The 17,339-nt window shown below is 40.5% G+C and overlaps 1 protein-coding gene across 3 annotated transcripts in view; it reads left to right on the forward strand.

Moving 5' to 3' along the window:
* LOC114573105 (serine/threonine-protein kinase D3) overlaps window positions 1-13,366 on the forward strand; it is a 67,683-nt gene extending 54,317 nt beyond the window's left edge. For all 3 annotated transcript variants that reach the window (XM_028605043.1, XM_028605044.1, XM_028605045.1), the window contains 8 exons: window positions 3,604-3,656; window positions 3,807-3,879; window positions 4,901-5,007; window positions 6,949-7,110; window positions 8,442-8,540; window positions 8,666-8,933; window positions 11,454-11,539; window positions 12,873-13,366. In XM_028605043.1, coding sequence (XP_028460844.1) covers window positions 3,604-3,656; window positions 3,807-3,879; window positions 4,901-5,007; window positions 6,949-7,110; window positions 8,442-8,540; window positions 8,666-8,933; window positions 11,454-11,539; window positions 12,873-13,046 — 1,022 coding nt within the window. In that variant the 3' untranslated portion in view covers window positions 13,047-13,366. The remainder of the gene's footprint in view (window positions 1-3,603; window positions 3,657-3,806; window positions 3,880-4,900; window positions 5,008-6,948; window positions 7,111-8,441; window positions 8,541-8,665; window positions 8,934-11,453; window positions 11,540-12,872) is intronic.
* Window positions 13,367-17,339: the final 3,973 nt, after the last annotated feature.

Raw genomic sequence — 17,339 nt, forward strand, 5'->3', positions numbered from 1 at the left:
CTCGTTTTACAGTTATACGGAAAGCTGAAATATGATTCTGAGAACATTTTAGGTTAGAAATAGGCAATAAAGTAACAAAATCTTGATCAGCACTGCCTAGTTTTATGGTTTCATCTAAGTCTGGTCTGAGTTTTCAGAAAGAGAGAGAGAGGGGCAGCTGTCGCTGGATCCACTTCTATACTCGTGGTCTCTGTGTGCGGATATACAGTACAGTCTGTAGTTCGAGCAACAGCCCTAGGGCCAGCAGAAAAACGTGCGTAGGAAGATCTGACCACTGCTAAGATCGATGGGGATTTAACATAGTTCATTTACTACCAACATTATTATGATACAAAGTTGGTTGAATATTGGCAAAGTATCCCTTTAAGGAGGACAGGCGAGTGAAGATGTCGGGCAATTTCAGACGTCATTTAAAACATATGAAAAATGTTCCAAACACAAACCAAAACAAATAATTTGTTGTGCTGCAAGGTGGCATTTATTTTATTTACTTCAAGGTTAATTATACACCTGTGATATGATATATTTAGCTGAATCTTTGTCTAGTCACCAATGTATATTTACTAAAAAGAAGAAGTCTTAGCAATTTCCTAAAACACTGAACACTGTAGGTTTTAACAAACAAAATAAGATCTAAGGTGGTCCCGAAAAGGATCCCATGTGGCACTCCACGAGTTGTCAGAGCTACAAGGGAAACACTTTTCATGACTAAGATTAAACAAAATTATTAGAACTAATTATTAGATAGCCATTGAGGTTAAAGAGGAACCCACAACCCTGGTAATTTCACTGCCTGCTTTTACCCTTTGACACAGTAATGGAGTCATTTATTTTAGATCACATTAGACTCTGATATGTTTTTATGGTTTAGTGGATTTGTCTGTGAAAAGCTTCCAAATATTGTTTCGGGGGACGTCTGTTATATAAGCCCACCGCCCACACACACACACACACACACACACACACACACACACACACACACACACACACACACACACAGCTGACATTTTAACATGATTGAAGGGATTTCAGAGGATTTACTGCTCCGATTCATCTCAGGTTAAAGTGTCTTTTTGTCTAGCTACGCTAAGCACATGTTGACTCCATCTCCGTACTAAACACACAAGCATGAGTTTTATATTAATCTTCTCATCGAACTCTCGTAAAGAGGGCAAACAAGCGCATTTCCCAAAATGTCAAACTATTCCTTTAAGCTCCTGTAAACGATTACATTATTCAAAGTAAAAGCCTTTTAGGGTTGTGATGGATTCTGCTCTTTGAATTGCTGGGGGCTTTTAGTTTTAAACATTTGGAGGAAGTGTACCGCAAACAATACCAACAGCAAGTTAACAATTTTCACTAAAATGTAATCATAGTTTGAACATAGGAAATACACAGTTTGACTACAGACCTGTACTTCACACAGTTTACATTTCTGTCCATACCGTTACATAAACTCTCTGGAGGATGACCTAAACGATGACCTGAACATCAACAGGCTGCCTGCTTGCAGCAGACGGTCGGTATCGATCGCAGGGAGGGATGACCTGATCAAACGCTGGGCCATCAATCTGAAATCAATATCAGCTCATCAGTTAAAAATCCTCTGAACAGAATGTGCCTTCGGCTTTTTAACATCAGGCTGAATTAACACAGCATGAAACAGTCAGAGCTTCCTTTATATGCATGTACACATACAGTGGCACTCATAATATAAGTTTATGAACCCATGCTGAAGTTGACTGAAAAGAGGAATAAAAAAATCATCTTTTGGAAATTCACCATACCTAGAGATTGGCATGGTTTTATTTCAGTTAGACTAATAGCTAGTTTGATTTGCATTGAGAGATGATTTTATGGAAAGTACCCCATGCCAATCTGTAGGTATGGTGAAGGGTATGTGATGATGTGGGGGGTATGGTGAAGGGTATGTGATGATGTGGGGGTATGGTGAAGGGTATGTGATGATGTGGGGGTAGGGTGAAGGGTATGTGATGATGTGGGGGTATGGTGAAGGGTATGTGATGATGTGGGGGTAGGGTGAAGGGTATGTGATGATGTGGGGGTATGGGGAAGGGTATGTGATGATGTGGGGGTATGGTGAAGGGTATGTGATGATGGTGGGGGTATGGTGAAGGGTATGTGATGATGTGGGGGGGCTATTTTAATCCCAAGGGCCAAGGGAACTTTATCAGGATGCATAGTATCCTGGATCCATGAAATAACTGGCCTTTAAAAATAAACATCTGCCTGCCTCTATGGGAATTTAACATAGGGGTGTACTGACTTATGCCCCCTGTATTTTAAGGAAGAACATTTATTTATTTACGATACATTATTCATTCACAAAGAAAATTGATTTCCTTAAAGGATGGATTTTTTCTCATTTTTTTAAATTAAGGCATTAAGATCAATTTCCAAAAGATGATTTTTTTTTATCCTCTTTTTAGTCAACTTTATGGGTTCATAAACGTATGAGTGCCACTGTATTTAAACCCACATATAAAAAAAGGGTTCAATGTTTGTGATATCTGGAAAATGATTTAAAGGTCGTTATCACAGCTGGAAACATCCTCGGTGTTCTTTCATCACGTGTTGAACCAACACATCCTCCTCCGGCATCTCTCTCTTTAACAAACATAGGAAATGAGATTTTAATGATCTGAAGGTTAGAAAAATAAAAAAAACACACCTCTGTGCCGTAGGTGACAGGGTTTACGTGTGTGTGTGTGTGTGTGTGTGTGTGTGTGTGTGTGTGTGTGTGTGCGTGTGTGTTTTATGGGCTTACATTAGGGCTTCATGGGTTACTTGCACATTTATACAAGGGCTGCACAATGAATGGCAATTTTACCTAGAGCTGGGCGATATGGAGAAAATCAAATATCCCAATATCTTTTACCAAATACCTCGATATCGATATTGTAGGGTTGACAATTGGCACTTTCACAAAATATGCACACAATGAGATTTTTGATAAATGACCATCAGTTATGTTGATATAATGACTAAGTGGGGTAAAGGCAAATAATACAACAGCTAGAACAGTCTGGTGTGTTCAGAAAATGACATCACTGTACTGTAATGCAGCCTTTAAAACAAGGAAAAGACAACACTTGTGTCATATCAGGATATTACGATATCCAAAATTTAAGACAATATCTATCCTCATATATCAATATAATATTGATTATATTGCCCAGCCCTAATTTCACCGATATTGTAAAATGGACAAGTTCGATATCCATATCGCGGTGCAGTATTTGTTAAAGGCAAAATACAGTATGTGTCAGACCGTTCTGAATGAAGTATTGTGGTGCTGCGGAGATGTCCCGGTCTACAAATCCTATCCTACAGACTACAGAAAACATCTTTGTTTGGTACGGATCCTCGCAAAAAAATGACACCATAATCATTTTCATTTTAAAGTTTAACATTTTGTCAAAGAAAATGAGAATATTGATACAAAAATGATAATTTCCTCCAATATGGTGAATCCTTTCTCAGTCGCAATATCCGTCATAAATAATCGCAATGAGATATTTTCCTCGCATCGTGCAGCCCTGATTTATATATTGTGGTGTTGTTCGTCTCGTGTCTCCTCAGAGGAAGTCTCCATCAGCATATCGGTGTCCAACTCCCAGATACAAGAAAACGTGGTAAGTCTTCCCTCGTTCATGCCGTCGTCACGTTTATTTACCGAGGTTGTGACAAATGTCTCGTATGATAAACCAAACCCACCCATGTTCCGTGTTAAAAAAGATATATCTGAGTTTTTATGAAACCTGCGTGATCTCTCTGTTGTTCAGGATATCAGTTCAGTGTATCAGATCTTTGCTGACGAAGTCCTCGGCTCCGGACAGTTTGGGATCGTCTACGGAGGTGAGAGGCAGAAAACGTCACTCAACGGTTCAAACCCAATGAAACGATGAGCCTTACACTATCACATCAAACCTTCTTAAAGGACAATCCTGGCGTAAAATGAACCTAGGGGTTAATAACACATGCGTACAGACTCAACCGTTCTCTGGGATATGTTTTCATGCTAATCGAATCTGACCAGTTTTAGCACAAACCGCTAATTAGCTTATAAAGCTAGTCTTCGGGGCACGCGAAAGTAAAAAGAAATCTCTATTTCTATACCACTAACAAGGCTCAAAATAGCGCCACAGTTCAACGGTAGCATAATGAGGGTCCCTACATGTAAACTGAAGCATTGAGAACTTTGTAAGTGTACGGACAGTTTATTAAAATGTATAAAAACAGTACAGTTCGGTATACAGGCAGGCGCTATCTTGGGAAAACTGTGTAACCAGTAACCTAGCTCAAGCACGGTTCAGTTTACATGTAGGGACCCTCATTATGCTACCGTGGAAATGTGGTGCTATTTTGAGCCTTGTTAGTGGTGTATAAATAGCGATTTCTTTTTATTTTACCAGTGCCACAGCGACTAGCGTTATAAGCTAATTAGCTGTTTGCGCTAAACCTGGTCACATTCGATTAGCATGAAAACATATCCCAGAGAACAGTCGACTTGGAACACGTGTTATTAATCCCTAGGTTCATTTTGTGCCGGAATTATCCTTTAATCTGCCATAAAGAGGCTCACAGCATTTTATTTAAGACATATTCATCTTTATGTGAAAATGTGGGAAAATATAGAAGCTAAAAAAAGTCCTGCTGATTCAAAATCGCTGTCTCTAAAGTTAGTTGAATTATAGATAAATAACTAGAGAGTGCTGTATGTTGAAAGGCTGTGGCTTCACGGGATTGCTGGGTTGAATGTGTAAGAAGTAGGTAAAGGAGTATGAATAGTTGTACGAGTGGGGAATGGGTTTAATCAGTATGAACGTCATTGACAACGTTAGATATAAGTAGATAGGTAACACTTCGTCTTCTGCAGGTAAACACAGAAAGACCGGCAGAGACGTGGCAATCAAAATCATCGACAAAATGAGGTTTCCCACCAAACAGGAGAGCCAGCTGAGGAACGAGGTGGCCATTCTCCAGGTACGACACACTCTGGCTGCCAGCAGCTGAACACAACGTAGAATGAAGTGATGTACTAACATCTGGAACAATAGAGGCAGAAACATAGAAACAACTTAGGGCTCCTGCACACTGCCTGCGTGGCATGGCGTTTCTGTTGCGTGGCGGCTGCGTGGCGTTTTCTGTGTCTTTGCACAACAGAACCAGGCAGCACGGTGGCTCAGTGGTTAGCACTTCTGCCTCACAGCAAGAAGGTTCTGGGTTCGAACCCAGGTCGTCTCAGGCCTTTCTGTGTGGAGTTTGCATGTTCTCCCCGTGTTTGCGTGGGTTTCCTCCAGGTGCTCTGGTTTCCTCCCACCATAAAGGCATGCTAGGTAACTAGGACTACAGTTGAAAATTAGCCAACTAGTTAATTTTACAGAAATGTTCATTAATGTGCATTGTCCTAAACAAATAAATCAATAAAAACGTGTCTGACGCGGCGCTGCTGCTAGCCTTGTCTGTACACATGTAAGTAATGAAATAATAGCGTGTTCTTCAACTTTATTTTGTCAATATTTTTGTGTGTGTATATATATATATATATATATATATATATATATATATATATATATATATATTTCAATTCCCTTTCCTGAGATAATAAAGTCCATGTTATTGTTTTATCAGAATCCAGTTGAAATACAATTTAAAAAATGACATATATATCTGCATTTATGTCAAAACCTAGACACTTTCAAACATCAAAATGTCATTTATTAAATGTATTTGTGTCAAAATGACATATAAACATCTTTTCCTATTCTAATTTGCCGGGAAACGCTTCCAACGCGCCTGCGCGTCGCGTGAAAAATAGGCGTCGGTCCTTTTTCTAGCATGCACGTGTTTTCGGCGCGCGGGACACGCCACGCAGCTGACACGCTCACACCACACAGGCAGTGTGTAGGAGCTCTTAAGCCCTATCCGCACGGGATGAGTATCATCTGTAGCGCATTCGCACGGGATAAGCGAAGTGAAGGTTTTATTTGAATTTACTGACATATCTGTACCCCAAGAGTTGGCTACCCGGAACGAGCAGAGGACGGCCAGGGCCAGGCCGCCCAACGCACTTGGGTCGGGGTTACATATACAGTATTTTTGGGCCAGGCCCGGTAGAGGTTACCAAAGGCGCACAGGGGAACAAAACCTTGAAAAATGATAGAGGGACCCGCCAAATTATAACTTGTATTATCACAGGACCTCGTGTTTGGCGAAAAATGGTAGGTCATTTGCGGGGGAATTTTTACTTGATTTTTACGATCCGCACGCGATTAAGATCACAGACAACCTCTGTAAATATTACAAATGAATAGAGAGGTCACCAGGTAATACTAATCCCGTGCGAATAGGGCTTTAGACTTCCTAATTTAGCACTTTTGGAAGCTTAAACTGATAGGAAGATGTCTTTTTTTCTATCTATTTGTCTTTCATTTTGATTTCTTATCTTGAACAACTAAAAAGAAAACATTTAAAAGAATGAAAAAGGAAGGTATAATGTAAACCTTGTGTTGTCTTCCCGTCACCCATGCAGCTTTTAGTTTTTCTGGGTCAACTTTTATTCGACACACTCACTTTTCCCGACGTTGTTACTTTTGTCCAAGTTTTTTTTATCACTTTTTCCGATGTTTTTGTCACTTTTTTCAACGCTCCTTTTTTTTTTTTTTCTTTCTTTCTTTCAAATGCTATAGAATTGAATAAACCACCCAAATTCAATGAAAGTAGTGAACTGATCATTTATTTGACTTGTCAAGAGTAATAGTTGTATGGAACCATCCATGTTATTTCAGAAAGAAGAAACCCAAATTTCTGATATAAAAACCTTTTGAAAATGGGTCAAATTGGACCCAGGGACATCAGGAGGGTCAAATGTTGAAATGCCTAAGCTGTAGCTTCATTGTTCTTGTTTTGAACGGTTTCCGACAGAACCTGCACCACCCGGGGATCGTTAACCTGGACTGCATGTTCGAGACCCCCGAGCAGGTGTTCGTCATCATGGAGAAGCTCCACGGCGACATGTTGGAGATGATTTTGTCCAGCGAGAAGAGCCGGCTGCCCGAACGCCTCACCAAGTTCCTGGTCACGCAGGTCGGTGACGACTGGGAACCCTCCGAGTGATGGCAATCGAAAGTTTCCAGATTATCACGTCTCGTTCTGGTCGATTCATCGACTAATAATTGTGATAAAAGTTGTTGATGTTGTGTTTACAGCTCCCCCAGACTGGACAAAACACATTATTAATGCATTGTTAAACATGGTGGTAGATAAGAGCTAATCCCGATTCTGCAGCCACATTTCGGTAAATCTATTCAGAAACTGAATTTGTTGCAACATTCAGGAGAAGTTGGATAATTTTTACATAATCTTTTTTAATCCGTACGTGTGCATTTGTTCACACATTTTGACTGAGGTCTTTTAAAGGTCCCATGGCATGAAAAATTCACTTTGAGTTTTTTTTAACATTAATATGAGTTCTCCCAGCCGGCCTATGGTCCCCCAGTGGCTAGAAATGGTGATAGGTGTAAACCGAGCCCTGGGTATCCTGCTCTGCCTTTGAGAAAATGAAAGCTCAGATGGACCAATCAGGAATCTTCTCCTTATGAGGTCATAAGGGGAAAGGTTACCTCCCCTTTCTCTGCTTTGCTCGCCCAGAGAATTTGCCCCACCCATGAGAGAGAGACATCATGGCTTTCAAACGAGCAAAGTGGCAGTTGGTCAAGGCCACACCCCCACCCTCCACCTTTCCCCCCCTCGCTCCTCCTCAATGGCATTTAAAGCTACAGACACAGAAATGGCACATCCTAAGGAAAGCTCATTGTGGGGCTGACTCTAGTGGCTGTCATTCTGCAAGGATGAATTTTGGGAAAGAGACTTCAGATACAGTATTAGGGGACCACTAAGGTCTATATAAAAGAGACTTCAGATACAGTATTAGGAGACCACTAAGGTCTATATAAAAGAGACTTCAGATACAGTATTAGGGGACCACTAAGGTCTAAAGAGACTTCAGATACAGTATTAGGAGACCACTAAGGTCTATATAAAAGAGACTTCAGATACAGTATTAGGGGACCACTAAGGTCTATATAAAAGAGACTTCAGATACAGTATTAGGAGACCACTAAGGTCTATATAAAAGAGACTTCAGATACAGTATTAGGAGACCACTAAGGTCTATATAAAAGAGACTTCAGATACAGTATTAGGGGACCACTAAGGTCTATATAAAAGAGACTTCAGATACAGTATTAGGGGACCACTAAGGTCTATATAAAAGAGACTTCAGATACAGTATTAGGGGACCACTAAGGTCTATATAAAAGCATCCAAAGAGCACCATGTCATGGGACCTTTAAGATCGCAAGGATTGTTTATTTCCTTCTACGCTCCGACTCAGCTCGTACTTGTTGTGTCTGTAGATCCTCGTGGCTCTGAGACATCTGCACTTCAAGAACGTCGTCCACTGTGATCTGAAGCCGGAGAACGTTCTCCTGGCCTCGGCAGAACCCTTTCCTCAGGTTAGAACAACTCCAGTAACTGTCTCTTTTCTTTCTGGTACTTTAAGTGTTTGCTCGGACTTCAGAGAGCTCAGCAGCACATTCACGACTCAAACTTTAACATTCCCCTCTTGTTTTTCCTCCAGGTGAAGCTCTGCGACTTCGGCTTCGCTCGAATCATCGGGGAGAAGTCGTTCCGCCGCTCGGTGGTCGGCACGCCAGCCTATTTGGCGCCCGAGGTGCTTCGCAGCAAAGGCTACAACCGCTCGCTAGACATGTGGTCGGTCGGCGTCATCATCTACGTCAGCCTGAGCGGGACGTTTCCCTTCAACGAGGACGAGGACATCAACGACCAGATCCAGAACGCTGCCTTCATGTACCCATCCAACCCCTGGAAGGAGATCTCGGAGCAAGGTAAGGGACGGTTTAAATCATCAGTCCTCCACAACGCTGCGGAGGAAGGTCTGGCTAGTCCACACAGTATTCCAAGATGGGAGAAAAACCTGCTCTGGTTTATCAGCATTTCTTTAAACCAATCACAATCGTCTTGGGCGGAGCTAAGAGCCGGACGGAGCCACGGTGCCGCTGCAAATTAGCCTCGGGAAGTAACTTGTTTTGGTGGAACATGTGTACGTTCAAAAGTAGTTTTAGTCGTGCAACAGAAAACTCTGATTGGACAGATAGTCTAGCTAGCTGTCTGGATTTACCCTGCAGAGATCTGAGGAGCAGTTAACCATAGTCCTCACAAATCCACCAGAGGTTAGAACTAGAACTGTAATCGGGCCGAAAAGGCCCGAGCCCGACAGAATTCGGCCCGAGCCCGACCCGTACATTTTGATTGACAGCTTTTTAAAAGCCCGAACCCGTTTACAGCCCGACTGTAAAGGCCGTCGATCAGCATCATTAGAGTGTCGGACACGCGCTTCGCACCGCGAGCGGGAACACGTAAAAAATGAGTCATTTATACATTTTTTAACATCATTTATTCATGAATAACGGAGGCTATAGGCCACTTGGAAGTTGGAACATAGAAATTAATTAAGTCCTCCAGAGACCAGCCTCCGTTTCACCTCCTCAGGATCCATTTTCACACTAATCGAAACGCATCACCTGACCGCTCATATACCATGCAGCCCAAAGCGCAAGCCCGAGCCCGGCCCGAGCCCGTGAAAAATAATAGAAATTAAGCCCGTCCGGCGGGATTTCTGGCTGCAGCGGAGCAATTACGAAGGTGGAACGTCGTGGATATAGACTAAATACGGAAACTAACTCTGTTACTGTTTATATTTTTTATGGGGGGTGTGTGCGGACCTTTCACATAGAAAAGGATCAGAAAAAAATATTTATATATTTTTTTATACAATACAGGCCAAAAGTTTGGACACACCTTCTCATTCAATGTGTTTCTTTATTTTCATGACTATTTACATTGTAGATTCTCACTGAAGGCATCAAAACTATGAATGAACACATATGGAGTTATGTACTTAACAGAAAAGTGTGAAATAACTGAAAACATGTCTTATATTTTAGATTCCTCAAAGTAGCCACCCTTTGCTTTTTTCAATAACTCTGCAAACCCTTGGTGTTCTCTCAATGAGCTTCATGAGGTAGTCACCTGAAATGGTTTTACCTTCACAGGTGTGCCTTGTCAGGGTTAATTAGTGGAATTTTTTCCCTTATTAATAAAAAAGCAAAGGGTGGTTACTTTGAAGAATCTAAAATATAAGACATGTTTTCAGTTATTTCACACTTTTTTGTTAAGTACATAATTCCATATGTGTTCATTCATAGTTTTGATGCCTTCAGTGAGAATCTACAATGTAAATGGTCATGAAAATAAAAAGGAAACGCATTGAATGAGAAGGTGTGTCCAAACTTTTGGCCTGTACTGTATTTTAGAATTTTATATTTTTATTTATATATTTATATTTTATTATATATTATTATATACAAATTTGCCAGCTCCAAAAAAACTGAAGTAACAACAGTCTCGTCTGTGACTCACACAATCCTACGCCGTACACATTCAATGTAGCCAAAGCGTACGACGTAAGGAGACCTCGCACCACAGCTGAAATTATAATAAGCCACATAAAATGGAGGGGGAAAAAACAACTTAACATGAAGCTAATACATGTAGAACTGCAACAATTAGCACATTCATCTATTAGTTGATTGACAGAAATTTCTATTTTGCTATTTTGTAAACTAAATAGCTTTGAGTTTTGTAAGCCTAAGTTGGATAAAATAAGACATTTAATGATGCCAACAAGGACATTTTTCACTCTTATAGACCAAGCAATTAATCGAGAAAAAGATAAGTCAATAATGGAAAGATTTGTGCGTTGCAGCCCTAAATAAATGCAGGTACCGGTATATTTGTGGACTAGCGCATCACTATCTGTAGATGTTGTCCTTCCAACAGTTTGTAGTGCCGGAGATAAAAGTTGTAGTTGGAAATAAGATTTACAGTAAAACTAAGCTTACAATGTAAAGGTTTGATGTATTTTTTTTAACAATATGTAATTATTTGAAAGTGTATTTATGTTGTTTTTGCAGTTAAAAGATTAACAAAAGCGTACGCAATTATCTTGTCCTGTGTTTGGAGGATGCCGATTTGGTTAAGGACCCTGAATCTTATAGTTTTGTGGAAATTTTGTTTCATAAAAGTAAAAACAAAATGTACCTGAATAAACTGTCCAGTCATCAGCGTGGAAAAGAAGTCTGTAAAAGTCTTAATACGTCCTTTACATCTACATAACGTGCACTCTACACAGCTGACACGTCGTTTACCTTTTACATGTTCTTTTTATCTTTTTAAAATGTGTTTTTATTTGAGCTATTAAATCCATTTTCCCTTTTTAAAATGAAACCGAGACGTGACTGTGGATGAAACGTCGGTTCCTGAGTGTTTGTTCTTCTTCCGCACAGCCACAGACCTCATCAATAACCTGCTGCAGGTGAAGATGAGGAAGCGCTACAGCGTGGACAAGTCGCTGAGTCACCCCTGGCTGCAGGTACCCAGACTTTAACAAACCTCAGGACACTCTGCAGCAGGACAGAGGTCATGCTGGAACTTTCTGTCAGTAAGAAACTGATTGAGAAACTATGTTTACAGAGATTTTAAAAGAGACCTAAGATGTAGCAATATTCAGGTTCATACTTGTATTTTGTGTTTCTATTATAATAGGTTTACATGCTTTAAAGCGCTCATATTATGCTCATTTTCAGGTTCATAATTGTATTTAGAGGTTGTACCAGAAAAGGTTTATGTGGTGTAATTTAAAAAAACAAACATATTTGTTGTACTGCACATTGCTGCAGCTCCTCTTTTCACCCTGTGTGTTGAGCTCTCTGTTTTGGCTACAGAGTGAGGCACCTCACTTCTGTTCCATCTTTGTTGGGAGTTGGACATGCTCAGTAGCTGGGTAAGGACTACTAGCCAGTCAGAAGCAGAGTATGAGGGCGTGCCCTGCTAGCAGCTAGGTAAGGACTACTAGCCAGTCAGAAGCAGAGTATGAGGGTGTACCCTGACAGTAGCTAGGTAAGGACTACTAGCCAGTCAGAAGCAGAGTATGAGGGCGTGCCATGCTAGCAGCTAGGTAAGGACTACTAGCCAGTCAGAAGCAGAGTATGAAGGTGTACCCTGACAGTAGCTAGGTAAGGACTACTAGCCAGTCAGAAGCAGAGTATGAAGGTGTACCCTGACAGTACCTAGGTAAGGACTACTAGCCAGTCAGAAGCAGAGTATGATGGCGTGCCATGCTAGCAGCTAGGTAAGGACTACTAGCCAGTCAGAAGCAGAGTATGAGGGTGTGCCCTGACAGTACCTAGGTAAGGACTACTAGCCAGTCAGAAGCAGAGTATGAGGGCGTGCCCTGACAGTACCTAGGTAAGGACTACTAGCCAGTCAGAAGCAGAGTATGATGGCGTGCCATGCTAGCAGCTAGGCGAGCATTATAACGTGTGTTCCAAAGTGACCACGTTGGTCTCTGAAGTAAAGGCTGGACTACAATAGAGCTGTTTGGAGCAGTTGGTGAACAGTGTTTTCTGTTGGAGATGGTAAGTCCCTTTGGGGGGGGACTTTGGGCTTTTTCACTTTGTAAACCTATAACGTGCACAAAAAAGATATATAACACAATAAAGGAAAGGTGAAAAGCCAAAAAGCATAATATGAGCACTTTAAGTTTAATATGTAGATATGTGGATTCTTTGAATCAAATCATATTTTCTACTTTCTCAAATTAGTAAAGCTGCTTTACAATGTTTCCACGTACCCCTGGTTGTGAATCAATGGCGTACTGCACCTTTTTAATACCTGTTTCTGGGGTTGTTGTGGTCCCCTTGCAGGACTACCAGACCTGGCTGGACCTGCGGGAGTTTGAGACGAAGCGAGGCGAGCGCTACATCACCCACGAGAGCGACGACACGCGCTGGGAGGAGCACGCCGACGAGAGAGGCCTGCACTGCCCCAAACACTTCATCATGTCGCCCAACCTGGACGACATGGACGAGGACCCCTAGCGGCGCCGCCGCGCGGGCCGAGACGTTTCCCGCCAGCGCCCCGGTCCGATGTGACCCTCCACGGTGGCCATGGAGACCGCGGCGCGGTGTGTTGGCGGAGGCGGCGGTCAGGCAGCTGTGGGACGACACTGTGACGATAATTCAGGTCCAGAGAACTTTTAAATTTTACTTTTTTTTTTTCTATTTCACTGCAAATTTTTCTACAAGCCAACAAACACACAGAGTGAGCCAAGGGCTAAAAGAGAAACAAATCCAGAGCCTTTATATATATATATAAATAAATAAAGGCCAAAAGTTTGGACACACCTTCTCATTCAATGTGTTTCTTTTTTATTTTCATGACTATTTACATTGTAGATTCTCACTGAAGGCATCAAAACTATGAATGAACACATATGGAATTATGTACTTAACAAAAAAGTGTGAAATAACTGAAAACATGTCTTATATTTTAGATTCTTCAAAGTAGACACCCTTTGCTTTTTTTTGGTAACTCTGCAAACCCTTGGTGTTCTCTCAATGAGCTTCATGAGGTAGTCACCTGAAATGGTTTTACCTTTGTCAGGGTTAATCAGTGGATTCACACTTTTTTGTTAAGTACATAATTCCATATGTGTTCATTCATAGTTTTCACTGAGAATCTACAATGTAAAAAGTCATGAAAATAAAAAGGAAACGCATTGAATGAGAAGGTGTGTCCAAACTTTTGGCCTGTACTGTGTGTACACACACACACACACACACACACACACACACACACACACACACACACACACACACACACACACACACACACACACACACACACACACACACACACACACACACACACACACACACACACACACACACACACACACACACACACACACACACACACACACACGTTTTCAGCTCATATAGCACATTTTTATGACGTCGTCGTTGCGTCTTAGATCATGTAAAGCTGTGTAGAGATGTTCTGTGTGACCCTAACTCAGAAGAACCAAACGCATCTTGATTTTTTTTCTTGTTGTTGTTTGTTGGGATGTCTTTGCACTATTTGGGAAAGTCTTTTAGAATTTCACGGATAATAACTTTTTAGTTTGTTAATCTGCAAAAGTAAACTTCTTCCTAACCTAACCTTCCCACCTAAATTGTTGAAGGGAGGAAGACTGAATTCTCAGGTTCTTATGCCTAGCGGGGTAATATATTTTACCTAACGTTAGCATTAGCATCGCTCCACATAGCACTCCAGGATACTGTAGCAGTAGCTGTTGTTATAGCAACAAAAGACGCTCTCGGCTGCTTTTTGGAACCAAAAATGCTGCCAGCTTCTTCTTTTTAACCACAAAAGCGCCCTAGTCAACTTTTTATCATCAAAAAAGAGTAAAGTATTTTGCTCTGTACTGTTTTTTTTGTTCTTTTAGAAAATAGTCTTTTTTTACAACCAGATAATAGTCCCGTAAACTGTCCCTAACGCTAACCTTAGCATGCTAACAAGCTAAATGTCAACATGTTACAGACGGAAAAACAATTCAGGTATTTATTTATTTTTTTAACCATGGTCTTTTTCTCTCTTAGTTGTGGCCGTTCTCACGAATATGTCGTGCTAACTTTGCTAACTCGCCATCTCCACCGTAGAGATTCAGGAAACGGGACAATCTGGCAAACAAAAACGCCCCGAAATCGGATGAAGCGCACAAATTACCTAAAAGTTTCTAAATAAACCACACATAAATGATTTCAAACTTCACTTCTCTACGAGTCCAACACAGGACCTATCCTCCTCCTACGTTAGCTTCTGTAGCTAACCGTGTACTCCGGGACCATTTGCAGACATTTATGGCATTTTGAGTGTGCGGCAGTATGTTAGTATTATTTTAAAGGGATACGCCACCGTTTGTTGAAATAGGGCTCATCACGGTCTACCCTGGCTGTAGATAGGTGGGCCAATGCATTTTTTGTCTCAGTGCAAGTAATTAGGTTGTTTTTTTGGTCTTTTGTTGGCTCACTTTTACTCACAACATGCTAACCAGCAAAATAGGATTCTATTTACTACGCTAAGCCCACCTATCTACAGCCAGGGGAGACCGTGATAAGCCCTATTTCTACAAACGGTGGCGTATCTCTTTAAGACTCAGGAACTCCTAAAACTCCGTTGAGATTACCCAGATTATTCTTGGAACTTTTTGTACTTTTGCAGAGAAACAAACTCAAAGAATTATTTTCTGAGATTGTCCCTGAAAACGTTTTGTTGGACGAAGACGAGCTGAGGACCGAGCTGCTATTGTCTTTCTCTTGTCTTTCTGTGGACTCCAGCCTGAGAATTTATTTCACACATTTTATATTTTTACAATAAATTGTTTGTGTCATGTGGATGATTTTTGTTTGACGGAGGAGAATATTAAAATGGTTTTACTTTTGGGGGAAGAAAAAAAAAATCTCATTTTACATTCCACTTATTCAACTGATTCAACATTACCGGCGTTACTTTATAACAGTTTTAGATGTTCATGTAATCAGCATGTTTTTGCTTCCACTATTTTGCTTTATGGCGAGATGGTGGAAGGAGGAAATAAGGTTTCAGTTATGAGGATTTCACACCAAAGCACAGCCATCAAATGGATCAATATGTCTTCTTTTAAAAGGTCCACTGTGTAGGAATTTCTCCCAGTTAGCGGTGAAATTGTATTTTGCATTCAAACGAATAGTGCTCTCTAGCGCCTCGCTTGTTCAAATGCATGTTGCAACTACGCTAGCCGTTATGTGCCAAGAAGCTATGACAACATGTCTTCCAATTTTTGCTTTTTTGGAGACGAGGATTCCTTCTCCTGTGGCTCGGCATAAGTCTGATCCTCCGTTATGAACTAAAGTGCAGTTGCAGGCTTTCAGAGGTGCCGTGGCGGTGACGAGCGCCTCTCGCTGATCTCCTTCTCCGTTTCAGCTGGTTTCTGTCACGTGACGCTGGCTCTGAACGAAAATGCGTTCTGGATTAGTTAGACAGGTTGGCTAGCGCTTTATGTCCCTCTCAGCGATTAGAGTTTTTCGGAACGACGTGGAAACCTCCTTGGACTCGCCAATCCAATCTACATACAGATACAGATTTGCTTACGAGAAGTCAGATCATTGGAAGAGGTAATTTTACACCAATGAGGACATATTTATGAATTAAGACGTTGATTTGAGCTAATACAATACTTAAAACACTACACAGTGTACCTTTTTAATGTGTAAAAATCCTCAAATCTTTGTACTGGTTTTTGGATTCAGCTCAATAATCCCCCCTGCAGAATATTCTGGTTAATAATTTCCAAAGTTCAATAAACAAAGAACATGTAGAGATCATGATGTGAGCCGGACATTTGATCGTTAAATGTGCTTTTTATATACTATAAACTGAGTAAGAAAAAGTTTAATAAATGTTGCTCAAATTGTGTTTAATCCCAAAACTAAAGTCAGATTTTTAAAAGCACAACCCAAACCATGGTGGCACTAAGGTGAGAGACCTCTTCAGTTGGAGGCGTTTTAATGATAAAATACTTTAATTTCTTTCTAATGTTTGGGTTTGGAAAATACAAAATGTCTTCTCAGTTAAATAATAAATGTGAAAAAAAATGCATAAATTCTTTACTTTACATTTTTAGATCAAGATGAACTTAAAGACAAACTTTCCTTATAGTTCTCTTCGTGTTGGACATGAACATCGACATGGTACAGTCGCGGGACATGTCAGCATGGATCGAGAAAAGCGACAAAAACGTTGCAAAAAATTTTTGGAAAAAAAAAAAAAAAGATAAAAACTTTTTAAAAAAGCAACAAAAACCTCGGAAAAATTGTTGGGGAAAAAAAACCTCAAAAAGACGACAAAAAATCAACAAAAACTTCCAACAACAAAACTACTGAAAGGTGACAAAAATGTCCAAAAAAGGAACAAAAACCTCCGGGAAAAAGCAACTAAAAAGTTGAAAAGCAACGGCAAAAACGTCAGAAGAAGCGACGAAAACATTGAAAACGCGACAAAATCTTCAGAAAAAGCCAAGAATGGATTATGTAAATGAATGATGTGTATAGGGCATCAAGTTTCTTCTTTTTCTCTAAATTGGAGACGTTGACTCTTATTTTCCTTCTGTATGAAGAATACTTTAACTCTTGTTTTTTTACGTTTTTGACGCCTTTTTTTTCACAATTTGTTTTTCCTTTTTCCAACGTTTTAAATTGTAAAATATTTCTTCTACACATTTTCAGCGCTTATTTCTACGTCCCATATTTTCTGATATAAAACAAAAATTAAAAACGGATCAATTTGACCCA

The sequence above is a fragment of the Perca flavescens genome, chromosome 18, assembly GCF_004354835.1.
Source record: "Perca flavescens isolate YP-PL-M2 chromosome 18, PFLA_1.0, whole genome shotgun sequence".
Lineage (NCBI taxonomy): Eukaryota > Metazoa > Chordata > Actinopteri > Perciformes > Percidae > Perca > Perca flavescens.